At 41.3% G+C, this 14,505-nt stretch overlaps 1 protein-coding gene across 15 annotated transcripts in view; it reads left to right on the forward strand.

Annotated features, from left to right (window-relative positions):
- Positions 1–14,505, forward strand: part of LOC122633678 (protein unc-80 homolog) — a 20,917-nt gene continuing 6,412 nt past the window's right edge. For 3 of the 15 annotated variants that reach the window (XM_043821871.1, XM_043821870.1, XM_043821872.1), the window contains exons 1-40: positions 1–342; positions 578–680; positions 769–817; positions 1,018–1,044; positions 1,159–1,179; positions 1,277–1,422; positions 1,553–1,700; positions 1,809–2,040; positions 2,164–2,264; positions 2,361–2,444; positions 2,590–2,667; positions 2,743–2,882; positions 2,989–3,237; positions 3,327–3,502; positions 3,585–3,772; positions 3,895–4,037; positions 4,804–4,833; positions 5,878–6,007; positions 6,155–6,346; positions 6,448–6,589; positions 6,676–7,050; positions 7,102–7,691; positions 7,777–7,960; positions 8,038–8,182; positions 8,285–8,394; positions 8,456–8,646; positions 8,759–8,974; positions 9,118–9,523; positions 9,613–9,867; positions 9,971–10,463; positions 10,546–11,176; positions 11,274–11,454; positions 11,600–11,778; positions 11,875–12,123; positions 12,221–12,494; positions 12,589–12,893; positions 12,977–13,402; positions 13,487–13,705; positions 13,823–13,968; positions 14,078–14,411. In XM_043821871.1, coding sequence (XP_043677806.1) covers positions 595–680; positions 769–817; positions 1,018–1,044; positions 1,159–1,179; positions 1,277–1,422; positions 1,553–1,700; positions 1,809–2,040; positions 2,164–2,264; positions 2,361–2,444; positions 2,590–2,667; positions 2,743–2,882; positions 2,989–3,237; positions 3,327–3,502; positions 3,585–3,772; positions 3,895–4,037; positions 4,804–4,833; positions 5,878–6,007; positions 6,155–6,346; positions 6,448–6,589; positions 6,676–7,050; positions 7,102–7,691; positions 7,777–7,960; positions 8,038–8,182; positions 8,285–8,394; positions 8,456–8,646; positions 8,759–8,974; positions 9,118–9,523; positions 9,613–9,867; positions 9,971–10,463; positions 10,546–11,176; positions 11,274–11,454; positions 11,600–11,778; positions 11,875–12,123; positions 12,221–12,494; positions 12,589–12,893; positions 12,977–13,402; positions 13,487–13,705; positions 13,823–13,968; positions 14,078–14,411 — 8,271 coding nt within the window. In that variant the 5' untranslated portion in view covers positions 1–342; positions 578–594. Of the gene's footprint in view, positions 343–577; positions 681–754; positions 818–1,017; positions 1,045–1,158; positions 1,180–1,276; positions 1,423–1,552; positions 1,701–1,808; positions 2,041–2,163; positions 2,265–2,360; positions 2,445–2,589; positions 2,668–2,742; positions 2,883–2,988; positions 3,238–3,326; positions 3,503–3,584; positions 3,773–3,894; positions 4,038–4,803; positions 4,834–5,877; positions 6,008–6,154; positions 6,347–6,447; positions 6,590–6,675; positions 7,051–7,101; positions 7,692–7,776; positions 7,961–8,037; positions 8,183–8,284; positions 8,395–8,455; positions 8,647–8,758; positions 8,975–9,117; positions 9,524–9,612; positions 9,868–9,970; positions 10,464–10,545; positions 11,177–11,273; positions 11,455–11,599; positions 11,779–11,874; positions 12,124–12,220; positions 12,495–12,588; positions 12,894–12,976; positions 13,403–13,486; positions 13,706–13,822; positions 13,969–14,077; positions 14,412–14,505 lie in introns of those variants that run through there. The other 12 variants (XM_043821859.1, XM_043821860.1, XM_043821867.1 and 9 more) reach the window with 8 other exon arrangements.

Below are 14,505 nucleotides of genomic sequence, written 5' to 3' on the forward strand. Positions count from 1 at the left end.
GCCTCTCAGTTAGTCACGATCCTGACGTCGTGGTGCTTCACCCTCCGGTCTTCGTACTACCTGTCAACGAAAATCATGCAAGTGTGTCACTAGGCCAAGAGACTGGCACGTGATCCTTCTAATAACTTTACTCCTGGCTTATCAGACACGCATCATCCTGACTAACTCCTGCCTCGCTATCAATTTCTACCTTCTGACGGTGCCTTCTGTGCGATCGTGCGAATTCTTTGTTTAATGTGTAAACGCCCCGCTATATTTCGAACGAGCACGGATCTTCGAGCGAGAAGAATATTTGATTGGTCGATCATCAGCGTCCATCCTCCGTATTTCTCGATAATTTAGGTATGTAACTCTTCATTGGGTGCCTTTTATTGGCTCGTAGAAATGATTGCGATCGAATTGGCAAGGCGCGCTACTTTACTCGGAATAATTCTTAAAATTTACGTTAAATTGATTTGATGGAAGAGATATCTAAAGGTAAAACACGTGTCGATGATGTGACAGCCATGCCGACGGGATTGATCGATTTTCTATTAACAGAACGTTCCGATACGCAAAACGTAAACACGTTTTACAGGTGACTCTAAGAAAAATATGGAAAGACGTCGATCCATCAATGGCAGCCTCAATGAACATACTCTACCCATTCCAGTTCAGATGTTCCTCTGGCGACAGCTAAGGTATGAAGCCGTTTTCTTTTCTTATCCCGAGATGAAAAAGAAAATGGATCGTGCAGAAGAAATTCTTTAAATAGATGCAACGTTGCAGGCCTTTCATACGAATGAAACTTGGGAAATTACATGAAGCATCCTGCACGGTAATATTTTGGATTGAAAACTTATCATAAAATTAGATAGATTTTTTTAAAGATCAAACAAATCATAGTCATAGAACCAACCGGATAGTCAACAATACTTGCTTAATTCCCAGTTTGACAGTCTGATCTCTTTTCTTCTTTTTTTTTTTTCTTCTTTTTTTCACGCGGCCACCTCTACTTGTGGTCATCTCTAATTCCAGTTCTGTCAACATGTGCCAGGCCATCACGTAAGTTGATTAGAGATCCATTCAAATTAAATAATAAACATTCGATCGATCGATCAACATTAATCTTCCTTGCCTCTTTTTTTTATATATATACATACATACATATATCATCAGGAGATGAAGGAAGCCTGTACGGTCAGTATGTTTCGTAAATATAGAAAACGGAAAATTTATGAGTTCTTTCGACAAAAACAAAAGCTCATCTTGATCGGTCCTTTTTGCACTCGCGTAGTCTTTAGAGAAAGTGTTGGTCCAAAATCTCCACAATGATCTGACGCCGTCGTTGAGCATAATATTGGGCGCGGTGCCACGTTGGCGTTTGATTCAGGCAGCTCTACCTTACGTACTCCATGCGACAGCCAACCTTTTGCACAATAGGTAAGCACTTTCGTCCTCATACATTTTCCCTTTCTCTTCCACCATCCAACCGACCGACCCCTCTTTTGAACCGTCAGTACCACTTGGCACCGCTTTTCATACAAACGCTCTCTTATTACTGCTCTTTAAGGAAGGATCTTCAAAGTCTCGGTGCGATGGAAACGACTCTTCTTTATATCCTTCATTGGATCCTCCTTGATGCCGCCGAGGAGTGTGCCGAGTCTGACGTCGATTCAGGAAATCCTTTCCATTATTTATTTTCGATACCGACGATGACGGTGAGCCACAATGTCGCTTATTCAAAGTCGTTACTTTCGTTTGATGGCATTTATAATGGATCGTCATGGAATAGCACGCCGGTGACAGCTTGTCTTTGATTTTTCCAGCTGTTCGTCTATCTCTTCGCTCCGCTCTGCAATTATTTAAAGGACATTGATTTCAAGACAAATTTGCGATTGGAAAACGGATTAAAGATTTGGACCGCGATGTACGAATGTCGGCATCCCGACACAGCCTGCTTTACGGCCCACTGTCGGGTCAAGCCTCGCGTTTTGTGGAGTCGATCTTTCAAATTCGTTCAACATCATCAAATGCCGGACGACGTTTTCGTCGGTGGAAGTGAGTAACGACAGTAATCTTTCAACGACACGAAAAAGATCATTCGACGACTTGCTTGTCGATCATTTCTTTTCGATCCGATTGTTCCTTCCCTTCTTGACCGATATAACGTTCTAATTGCAGACAGCGAGAGCCCGCTTAGTCAATCAGTGGGTACTACGTTGACCGATCAGAACAATATTTCTCAGAACGTTTCTCAGAGCGTGGCAAAGCAAGATGAGGAAGTAAGTTGCGGCCAGTAAAGAGATTTAAAATCGTTATGACGCTTATGATATTATTAAGAAAAGGAAAATAAAAAAGAAACGTTTGCTTTTCACTAGAGTCCTTGGGTATCTTCGCCAAAGGACACTGTATTTCCAGAGACGATACCTGAGGAAAGTTCAGGTGCCGAGGATGAACACGTGGTAAATGAACCTCTTTCGCATCTTTCTGCTGCATCTCTGCTAAAGAGACATTTCCAGTTTTTTTCCTCTTTCTGAAGTAAATTACCTTCACTCTTTCTTTTTTCCTCTTTTTTTTTTTTTTTTTTCTTTTTTTCTACATCTCCAGGTTATATTCAGATTGTCATCATTGAGCGAATCCGATAGGGGAATCGACGGGGTAAAAGAAGTATCAACCATATTCGCAGTGAGTTATAGTTAATCGCAATGAAAATTTTGCAAGATAAAGTATGGAGTAATGCATTGTTTGTTACCGATGCAGGATGAAACCAGCATATTTCACGTTGCAATGGGCCGAAGTACCGGTTCGTCCAAACCTACCCTCACAATAGAGAAAGTAACAGCGATTTCCGGATTGGATACTTGCAGGCAATATTACAGAAAGCCTTCTCAAAAAGCGAGGTTTATCCTTTTCGATAATAATGTTGCAATATAAACTATTGAATAATATTAAAACCAATTTTCTCGGGTAATTTTCGATGAGGTAAAAGCGCGATAACACTTGCAGCGCGGATAAAGAGAAAGAAGAAAAGACATCCAAGACAGAGAAAGAGGCGGAGAAAGAGAAAAGTACTTCGAAAACGTCGGGTCAACATCACAGTTCGCCTTCCGATACGTCAGGACAGACGGCTGATCATATTCTCGAGGTTGATATTCGGGCAGCAACGTTTCTCGACGTAGCCGTTCTTAGATGCCTCTTCGTCTCTCAGTGGCAAGAAGAAGGAGTATATTGGGCCTTACAGTTTTTATATCATCGGTGTGTTACAACTCGTTGACGGTTGCATATAAAAATTATGAGAAAATTTATGAAGGAATCATTATTGCTGAAAACTATTTGCGCCGCAGGTTACGTAGAATAAACGAGGAAAGTTCGGTGCAACAGATGCCTCGTCGACGTAGTAACTCCTTGCCAATACCAAAGATCGAGGTCTCCATTTATCAGAGTCCCGAAAGCAAAAAGAAAGACGTTTCGAAAGATTTTATAGAGATTCCAGAAGTACGAGATGTTTCCTTGCTGGCGGGTATATGAAAACACTAACATGCACATGGCAGTTCGTCCCTCTACATTTATCCATTATCGTACAGAGTTCCGCACATTTTCAGAATTACCGTGCCTGACCTGCAAAGGTCACGACGGAGAATCCAGCCACACGAGACGAGCTAGCGAAAAAACGAAAAAACGTATGAAAATGGCCGATCTCAAAGCTTTTGTCGAAACAAAAATATTGTCAAAATCGGAGAAAGCCCTTGAAAAGATTGGTCAGGAGGAGCATAAGATGCTATTCGAACAGGTAATCTTCAATCGCTTTCTTCGAGGATCGCACGTGCACATGCAGAGAAAGAGAGAGAGAGAGAGAGAGAGAGAGGGAGAGAGAGAGGAGGAATATATTTTCATTCTCATTTCGTGTATCAGGAATGTCACAGGAGCCTCGATACGGGTGACGACCACTTGACGAGACCAACGTCAACGAGTTCGAAAATCTTTGAGGCGAAAGATGTCGATCATATGAAGCATCCAACTAATTTAATTAAAGGAAAGAGCATGCCAAGTTTGAGGTAAGCTTAGTTATTTGCGTGCTTCTAAAGACTCTAGATTTTCCTTTCTCCTATTGTATTTTATATGATTTTTTTCTCTTTAACTTTTAACTTTACTCGTTGGTCCGTACATATATACGGTACATATATATACATACATATATAGGTAGGTATTTGTTTCTAATGACTAACAATTTTCTTACATGTATTCCGATGATATACGTATCTTCCTCTCGAAACATTAATACCGTTATAGCGTGATCTATGTACGTGCGTATGTATGTATGTATGTATGTGTATGCGTGTATGTACACCAGTGACTCTGCGTAGACTAGGATAAAATATTAAAAGATTCGAGTTAAAGACGTCCTAGCGGAAAAAAAGGACTTTTCGTTGCGCTTAGGCTGTTTGCAAAAAAGATAAGCGTTTCGTTAGAGCGACAGTAATTTTTTGACGTAGACTATGATCAGTGTTGGGTATCCGATTGTTTCTTTCGAAAGATCAAGTATAAAAGTAAGATGATATCGAAATATACAACTTGACATGAGAAAGTAAGTTAAACGATTGCATCTGGTTAGGATAATTAATGATTGGAACAAGTCTTGTACCCTAACGCTGAAGGGCTTATACGACCGATTGACAGGCGGTCAAGAGTCCTATAAAATCAGTGCTTACATATTGATAAGCCTATCGTAAAAACTTGTGCGTAATGTCTTTCTCTGTATGTGTCTCTTTTCTCTCTCTCTCTCTCTCTCGTTCGCCCTTTCACCCCCGAACTCGTGCTCAGCTGCTTGATTAACGAGCTGACCGCGGGAGGGTAAGTCATCAATGTCACTCGGAGGAAGTTACGTACTGCCAGTTCGGTTCACACTGCTTCTTTTATGAGCTTCTCGCTTCCGGTAGGGCGCACAGTTATCCCTGAAACATAGTCACACAAAATAAGAAACAAACTCGCACATCAGCACTTTTACCTGGTATCCGAGAAAATGCATCACGCCCCTTTACTCTCTCTCTCTCTCTCTCTCTCTCTCTCTCTCTCTCTCTCTCTCTCTCTCTCTCTCTCTCTCTCTCTGTCTTTTTGTCTCTCACTATCGTGTGCCCTTACATATACAGTTTCAGTCTCTCGATCCTGGGAAGAGGTTACCGCACACTGAACACAATTACGTATCTGCATAATTATCAATTCCTAATTCCACACTATTCGTTTATAACAGAAACGATAAAGCATTTTGATTATAGAATTCTTATTTCCTAAATGCACAGTGCGTGTAACGAAGTCGACGTTCATTTTTTTATAACAAAAAGTACTCACTTCCCAACACCCAACAGAAAGCATCATTGATCATCGCGCTTTTGCAAATTTGCCGCTGTACCATGCTGTTATGCATTCGTCGTCACGTTATACGCTACGTTCAAATAGAAAAAAAAGGGTTTTACTAGTCAATAAATGGCAATTTGTATATACTAGTGCATGCAATTAGATGATTCAATCGACGTTGCTTCAAATTTGATCAGAAAGTTTATCGAGATGTGTGTCTATATTTTACTGGATAAACAAGTAATTTGTAGCACTTGCATAGTCTGAAATCACGCGTGTATCGAATTTGGAGCAATAAGAGTGATGAGATTGAATTTGAAAAAAAAAAAAAACAGAAAAAAAGAAAGAAGAAAAAAGAATAGATAGATAAGAAAGAAAAAAAAAAGCGAAAAGAATATCGAGCATGCTTCGCGCAACAAGAGGCACACGATAGTAGATTAAGGATGTAGTGCTTGATTAGGGCTCTCGTTTTTGGCAAGTGTGGCATGGGGTAATATGAAATATATCCATCGTGATAACTTTCTGATCGATCCTAAATCGTAGGTACGTTGGTGACACGCGTATTGAGAGGAAACAAGGTCGGTTTTATAGTCAATCCTATACCGCACCAAATCCTATCATCACCGTCACGGAACACACGCCTACTCCGTCACCAGATTATATGAAACGGCAGGTAAGAATCATGCAAGGTATTCCCTCTCGTACCTTTCGAACCAACTCGTTCTTCCTCTCGTCAGCTAGATTTATATGATTTATATAATATTCGATGATATAATCTTCGATAAATCTTGTATCCATTTTCTAATCATTATTACGATAGGGATCGATCGACAGTCAATTGGATGCTATCGGTATGCACGGTGGAAGATTGGACTTCGAAAGAAAACCGAGCCTTACCAGATCTCAAACGGATTCTAATATTACTTATATGAGTGACGAAGTGCCAGAGGCTCCTGGTTCAGGTTGTTATATCACCAAAGAGGGTGACATCGATTACCAAGTAGTTTTGAAGGTAAAAACGCCCGAATCAAAATCTCTACCATTCGGCATGCTAATATCGGGTAATGAGGTTTCCCCTTTTTCTTTTTCCTTTTTTTTTTTTTTTTTTGCTAGGCCGTTAATTCGATCGCATTACGCGACAATACTTGTTGCACGGCTCGCGTCTGCGAAAGTATTCTAAACCTTGTTGAACTCCTAATGGACATGGGAGTGATGAAGCAATGCCTTCGAGATGAGACTATGGGTAGTAACGCAGGTACGATATAGTTCATATGTATTTGAAAAAGAAGAAAGACAAGAAATGTCGTCGATAATAATAATACTAGGATCGGATATCATTAGGATCGGGTACGGGAATGGACAAAACGGAATCCGTAAGAAGGCAGGACTCTCCAGTGAACGAACAAGATCGTAGGCATGATTCGGATGGAAGGCATAAACCAACAGCTCATAATCTTTTAATGAATTGCGTTATCAGAGTATTGAAGCATTTGGGTTGCCCGCACGGATGCTCCGAGGGAATTCGCGGACCCCACGCGGACTTTTGTCGTTCTCAGGGACAAACGATATTGGGAAAATTACATCGAGCAAGTTTCAAGCAATTTTCCAAATTCCTGAAGACGATGATACGCGAACAACCGATCTCGGAAATCTTAGACTTTTTTCATGCTTACGTTGGCTTCTGCGTAGATCCAACTTCCTTGTTATCTCCACTGAGTGAGTAAATCCAAACAGAAGAGAACAATTCTTTCGAGTATCGCTGATCAGTTATAAAATACCTAATAGATCAGAAACGAGGTTCGAACAAGTCACCGGACGCGGCATCTCAAGGTGGCTACGCAACGAATTTTGGTGCCGGCATGATGGGCACCGGTGGTAGTAATGTTGGTACTGCGACATCCGCGTCTCACGCAACAGGAACGACAACAGCTACGGGAACTATCGCGGCAGTAAACGCATCCTACAGCACAGGTGGTTACGGTGTTCGCGGCATCGAGGGCCAAATAATGAATTGCGTTTTCAAGACTCTTGTTACTCGCTTCGTTAATTCTACGAAAGAATTAAAGTCTCAAGAAAATATTGGAGTTTATTGCGACCTGAGACAATTTATGACTTATGTGAAGGAAGCTCACGGTGGTATATTTCGACGTGTGGCTTTGAGCGGCATTTTAGATTCCACTGATCGTCCCAACAAACGTTGCAACAGCAACGTTCAAACCACTCGCGTCATCAGGCACATACATCAATCCGATTTGGAGGAACACGCGGATATTGGTGGCGATACGTGTTACACGGTAGACGATAGAGGTACCAGAAAGTTTCTTTTCAAGAAGAGAAGCACTTCTTCGACTTGTGCAGTAGGTTTCTCCTTTCATTCTTTCTACCACCGGTGTTAGCAGTTAATTGCGCTTCATTTAACATACATTGCCCCGATCTCTGCAGAGTCTACTTGAAACTGAATTGAACGAAGAAAATACGAAAATAAGTCAGAGCCCATTGGGTAATTTGCGAAAGAAACAACACGTATTAACGCCTAGGCAGAGCGAACGCAACTTAGGAATTGGAGAATCCTGTTTAGGATCTGGAAAAATACGAAAGTCGACTCGTTTTCAAATTGGGGGTATTGGTAAGTTACCGATTTTTTTCTTTTCTTTTTTTTTTTTTTTCCCCTATTATTAACAACGAATTCGCTTTGATTTACAGTAAATTGGTTTCGGAAGGAGTACGGGAGAACCGATTCCACGGATAGTCATGAAAGTAGCGAGTCGCCTACGGACGGTAGTTTCGTAAGACAACCGAGTCTACATTATTACGGGCATCACCGTAGTACGTCCCGAACTAGCCGCGGGTAAGTACCTTGAAAATAAAAGTTCGACGAGAGAAAGGCCCAAGATCGTGAAGAAAATTTTTAAGAGAAGTCTTTTCCAAATTCCGTTCCCTCTTATCGTAGGGTCGGACAAACCTTGCAAAAGGCAAGACGCCGAATGGAAGATCAATGGAATAAAATCGGTTTTGGTAAAAGCAAGAAGAAAGAAAGTTTAGAAGAGCCACCTGGTAGCTGTGAGTATTCAATGTTCATCTGCTTTTATTCTTCCTTCGAATAAACTCTATTCCACGACAGATTTTAGTAGAAGAAATTCCATGGAACTGGGCGAGGCTTCGAGAGAGTCAGAATTTGTAGTTTTGAAAGAAAGGAGATTAGTACCTCGTACGGCCATCTACGATGGAATGCTGAGGTTTTCTTTCCTTTTGGAAACCTGCCAACCTGGCTCTGTACCCGATCACCATTTGATGGCAGCTATATTAGACCTTGTAGGTGATCAATTGCACGTTCTACGTAGGATATACACGTTTCTCAAATAGTCGAATGCAAGAATAATAAGAAATAATCAGACTTTATTATTGCTTTATTTCTGACCTCTAGCCTTACGCACCTGTAGTTGCCCGTGCCTGTTTGATATTGGAATGTGCCCACCTGGTTCATCAATGTAATAAAGGGCATTGGCCAACGTGGATGAAATTGAACTTTCCCATGTTTCGACCGTCGGTCCCCATTAATAATCGTAATGCATCGACAGCACTGAGGCGAATCCATGTATTACAGAGAACAGCGGGAAAATTATTTTATCAATGGGCGGAGGTCTCTTGTTTTGTATAATTACTTTTTCAATTGCATGCATTTAGCAGATTGGCACCTTAGCACATCGTCATATTAGGATATTAGCATATTAGTGGCATAAACAAATGTGTACTCTTTGACAGAGCAGAGATAACTCTTAACAGGCAATAGGTGCGAGACTGGAGGAATTATTGATCGAGGATAAGCAGAATATCGATCAGGTAATTGCCATGGTTTCCGATGAAAATAAGCAACGTGATTTAATCATCGAGGACGAAGAGGAGGATTTTCTTGACGAAGCTAGCATAAATTGCTACGGATCACAGTGTCCCGTGGCATTGCGCCTGGTCGCTTGTATCCTTCTTTTGGAGGTAACGGCTTTTCTGAGGGAAACGTATCAGACGTTACCAAAATCCAATAAGCTATTAACGAAAGAACGACCGCCCCCTTGGGAGAGAATGTACAGCAGAGAAGCGAATCGAAGATGGAGCGTAGCTCTTTCATCGATGGGTCACTCACAAACGTCGGCTCAAAGTCTTCAATCGATAGCTGGCGATCGTGAAGTGACTGGTGAGTCTAACCGATCGATATCTGATTAACGCAACGAGTAACGATGATCGTTCACGACCAATGGAATGACCTTATTTCGACATTATCAGCCGAACGAAAGATCAGCTTCGTCCTTTATGAGCCCGACAACGAGTCGGAAGGAAGTAGTAAATCTACAGTGACGATCCAAGGAGAGGAAGTCCCGAACGTCGACAAGGATAAAGGGAAGCGGGCTCAGGCACCTCAGGGTAGGCCATTTTTACTGCGCCGTGGTACCGGGGGTACCACCACTGGTTCGTTTAAGAAAAGGAGCTTAAAACTACGGCGTGGAACCAAAGAGGGCAAGGACACCGAATGCGAAGCGTGTAAGAAACATTATGCGCGAATTTATCGATCACAATTTTTTCAATCTAAAGATAATGTCTGATCGAGAAGGTTGACACGATTTACGATGTTTCCGTTACGTAGATACGGTTAAACGGGCCGATTCGATACAATCGAAAAGAAAAGTAAGTTCATTGTCCGACAGAAGCGACACTTCTGAGCCTGGTGGTTTAGCTGGCGAGGTCAGCGGAGAGGAATCGCCTGGTATTCTCAGTGACGATCAACCACCGGAAAGCCCCAGCGACAGTAATGAAACAGACGAAACCAACAAAAACTTTCCTTGGATGAAGGTGCTCGTACAGGTTTCGAATTCTTTTAATTTTTATTGCTCCCATCAGAATTTCTGCCATCCATTTTGCCATCGCCGTCAAATGCGTGCCAGCAGTAGGTTGATCAAATCCGTTAGAAAGATTTACGGGGAGGAATTTGGAATACTTAATGGTACAGGTATGTTCGACATCGATACCGACAAAAAAGAGGACGGCAAAAAAGAGAAACGAAGCCGTAAGGTTTCCGAGCAAGCTAGCACCCAAGTATCACCCGTTAGAAGGAAAGATAGCGTAGGACGAAAGTACAAGTAAGTGTTCGTTTTTACATTGTAACTGTAAAATAGATATTGCTCCCGTTTTACGAGTAAAATAAATACGAATCGTTTTAAGAATCGACAAGAATTTGGACGGATCTCAGTCGGGTCGATTGTATCAAAGGGACTCTTCGAAGGACCTAGCGGATCAAGACTCTGGAGATAAAGGGAAGGAGTCATCGAAGAATTCAAAGGCAAAAGGGGATTCCGAAGCTGAGGCCCCAGCGATTCTGAAATACATTAAGACACAAGTAAAAAATGCTTTCCACGCCCCTATAGCGACTCTGGTGAAAGGTGCGGTTGTGATGACCGAAGATCTATTTGTCGACGTTCTACCTGTAGCCTGGGAACTCCTTTTGGAATCCAATCAAGAAGTAGCGGCTTCCGCAGCGTCCCTTTTTATAGTAGCGGCTGTGCGAGCACCGAATCAGGCTAGCGAAATAATGAACAATGGCCTTCAACATAGTAATTCGTCGGTGCGAATAAATGCTATCTTAAGATTTCAAGTTTTGTGGAAATTGCGTTATCAGGTTTGGCCCAGGATGGAAGAAGCGGCTCATATGACTTTTAAAGTTCCACCGCCTGGAATAGAATTCACTTTGCCATCTCCAAAAATTGGAATCGAATCTTTACCAGTTGTCGATCCACCTTGGATGCCTCAAGTTAAAACGAAGGTCGAAGAGGTCACAATCAATCAGGAGCGTCACGTAGGTCCACTGATATTAGCCAATCTGACGAGACGCCTTAAAATATTTTTCCATTCCCATTGTATTTATACTCTTTTTTTTTTTTTTGATATAACAGAGATCATTGGTGACGGCGACTAAAACTCGAAAGAAACAACAGACCGAGTTAATAAAAAAAGCTTTACAGGCGCAAGACGATAAGAAGAGAGAGGAAAGAGAAAATTTTCTGATAACAACGATTCCGATTACTGTTCAAGCAGCATACGAACCTAGTCCGGTGGGAGACGATCATGACGAAGGTATATTTATGGAGTATATATTGTATAATACTTTAATTAGGCAATATTATTTTTTTTTCTCCTTATTTTTCGCGCACGTGCGAGAAAATATGTCTGAAATGAATATCGTATGTGATCACACGTATAAAAGTCGACGCGGATTTAGGTAACGTTGGAGACGAGGATGGTGCTGAGGCGATGCCCAGAAATACTCAGCATCATGGTCAATCAGCTTTGTCATTGTTTCCATCCTCTTTGTGTTCCGCTATCGTTCAAATAATAAATTTACTGGACAACGCCGCCGTGTCCGACGATGGAAACGCTGTTTATGAAGTTGCGTACCAGGTATGACTTTACAAATCTCTAATAGTCATTCGTTCGTCGCCATCGACGTCCCGTGTTATTCCGGCGAAACATAATGACCGCATATCAAATTATTAGGTGATCTGGGGATGTCTTGTAGAAGATAGTGCGCTCTTCCTTCGTTACGTCTTGGAACGCCTTACAAGGGACAAGCAAGAATTGATGTTTAAAATTCTACGACATCTTATTAGATTTGTCCCAAAGTTACCGCAGCAAGCAGCGTTTGCTCTGTACAATTACATAATAGGGTATGTAATGTTCTACGTTCGTTCGCCTCACGAGGAAGGCCAGAAATTGATTGGCACTGCTCTGTCTATTTTATGGATGGTACGTTATCGTTTTTAATGTGAGCGTGTGTGTGTGTAGGCAGAGAGAGATTACGAAACACGCAAGCAAACTATTCTTTTATCTCTAATTGTCCTAGGTCGTCCACAGTGTACACGGTATAATGTTCAAAGATTTAAAACAGATTCTTCGCAAAGAACAATGCGACGCTTCGATCTTGCTAACCGCAAACGTTCCTTCGGCAAAGAAGATTATTGTTCACGGTCCCCAGGATCCGGACGCTACTGGGATACCATCCCAATTTCCGGTACAGGAAGACACACAGTTTTGTCAGATACTTCGGGAATCGTTGGACTTTTTTGGAATCGAAGAACCCAAGCACAAAGAATACTTTCTTGTAGACTATAAAACACGTAAAGATATATTATTATTAAGTATAATCATACTCGTATTAAATAACAGTTATCCATAATTTTCGGCGTCTTTAATAGTCTTTCATCTTACTAGATCAGATACACAATCCATCGTCCTACGTTCGAGATTATTACTTTTTTAAAAGATCTCAGTATCCGCAGATTGAATTGGTTCATATGAAACCAGAAGATGCATTTAATGCGCTTCAACGACAAGAGCTTGTTCACAAGTTCGTCGAAATTGGTAAAGTTCTATTGACATGGGCAATATTGAAGAACGTTGACATGGTCGTACAGAGAGTTGTATTTCTGCACGAGGAACTTATGAAATTACCGTCGTTTCCTAGAAAAGCTTTGGAAGCGGATTTGGATCTTTACAAAGGTGGTGAGATAGGCAGAGTGAGTACAATACATTTTTATAGCAAACAACAAAACTTGTATTTTTTTGTTTTTGTTTGATTTTCGCGTTATTACTTTTGCAGGAGCTTCTTGGATTAGACGTTATGCATAAGTTCATGTGGGTTAGACTGATAGCTAGGATGTTCGAGGCAATGGCTGGGAACTTTGCTTACTCCGGGGACATTCATTTGTTTCTGAACGTGTTAAATGGCGCCGTTATCCTTCATAGCGAGGATTCCTGCATTTTACGATACGTTATCGCCACCTACATAAATGCTGCGCATAATTTTAAAAATATATTTTCAACGAATGGCTATCTCTTGATAATGCCAACGTTGCTACAATTGTACGCGACTCATCAAGCTAACAAATTGGTAACTACTACGGTAGAATACGCCGTTAAGCAGTTTTACTTGATGAACAGAAAGCCATTTATCCTTCAAATGTTTGGAAGTGTATCGACGATATTGGATACCGACGAGACAAGTGTCCATGGCGAAGCTCACAAAGTAATTCGTATTATTGTTACATCGTAAAATGCAATCTTTTTGTATATAACAATTAGTGATCGGAGATGATCGACGATTTCAAAGGTACCCTCGACGTGTCTGTTCAACCTGTTACTGAGTTTGGAAACGCCGTCGCCCGATCCTTTAAATATCGGAGAACTTGTCAAAGAAGAAAAGCCTTTAAAAGCCATCGACTTTTGTTACCACGACGAGAATGAAATGGTGACCGTTCTGGATTGCATATCACTCTGTGTCATGGTTATTGCTTACGCAGCCGACTCCATTCGGGGACAACAAATGCTCGTAAGGGAATACTCGGGTCGATAATATTTGAAGGAACTAACGTCTGACACAATGACGTTATTAAAATATTGATTAAATCGAAGCGTATCGATGAAAATATCTTAATTTTGTTTGCAGATAATACTAGAAGCAATATTACCATGTTACGTCCAACAAATCCAATCTCCCGCTTACAACAAAGAAGGAAAAACCGAAAAAGAAATAATCAATCAATTGGCTATAGCGGTTAAGACGTTGGTTAATAATTCGGAGGCACTGACCAAGTAAGTACCACAAGTGTTAACACGGTAAGTATCTTATCACGAACTGCGATCCAATCGCGATATACAATACATCGTATTATTCTTCGATACGTAAACTCTCTGCTCTCAGGTATTACAATGGGCCACAGAAATCAAGTCCCGAACACAAGGGATCCAGCCAAAGAAATTATGGTAAAGGTCCTTACTCGCCAGGTGTAGATTTTGAGGACGAAACGCATCCCACGAAGCCTCCACCCCACATCGAACATTCCAAAGTGCGAAATTTCTACGATCGCGACGACGATGCCGAGAGTTCTCATAAAAATGAATTTAGGAGGCCGCGCGATACCTTACTCAATATGGTGGGCGAATTCGTTGCCCGTTCTTCCGTACGTTTGACCGAATTGAATAAAAAATCTCAAGATGGTAAAACGATCGAGTTGCTTGACTCAAAATGTCACGTGGTACGTATAAAGCATATCCCGTATTTGACAAGTTATCGAAGAAATTATTTAAATTGAAAAAATGGTCGTAATTTAATGCCCCAACCAACTAACA

This window comes from Vespula pensylvanica, chromosome 13, assembly GCF_014466175.1.
Source record: "Vespula pensylvanica isolate Volc-1 chromosome 13, ASM1446617v1, whole genome shotgun sequence".
Taxonomy (NCBI): domain Eukaryota; kingdom Metazoa; phylum Arthropoda; class Insecta; order Hymenoptera; family Vespidae; genus Vespula; species Vespula pensylvanica.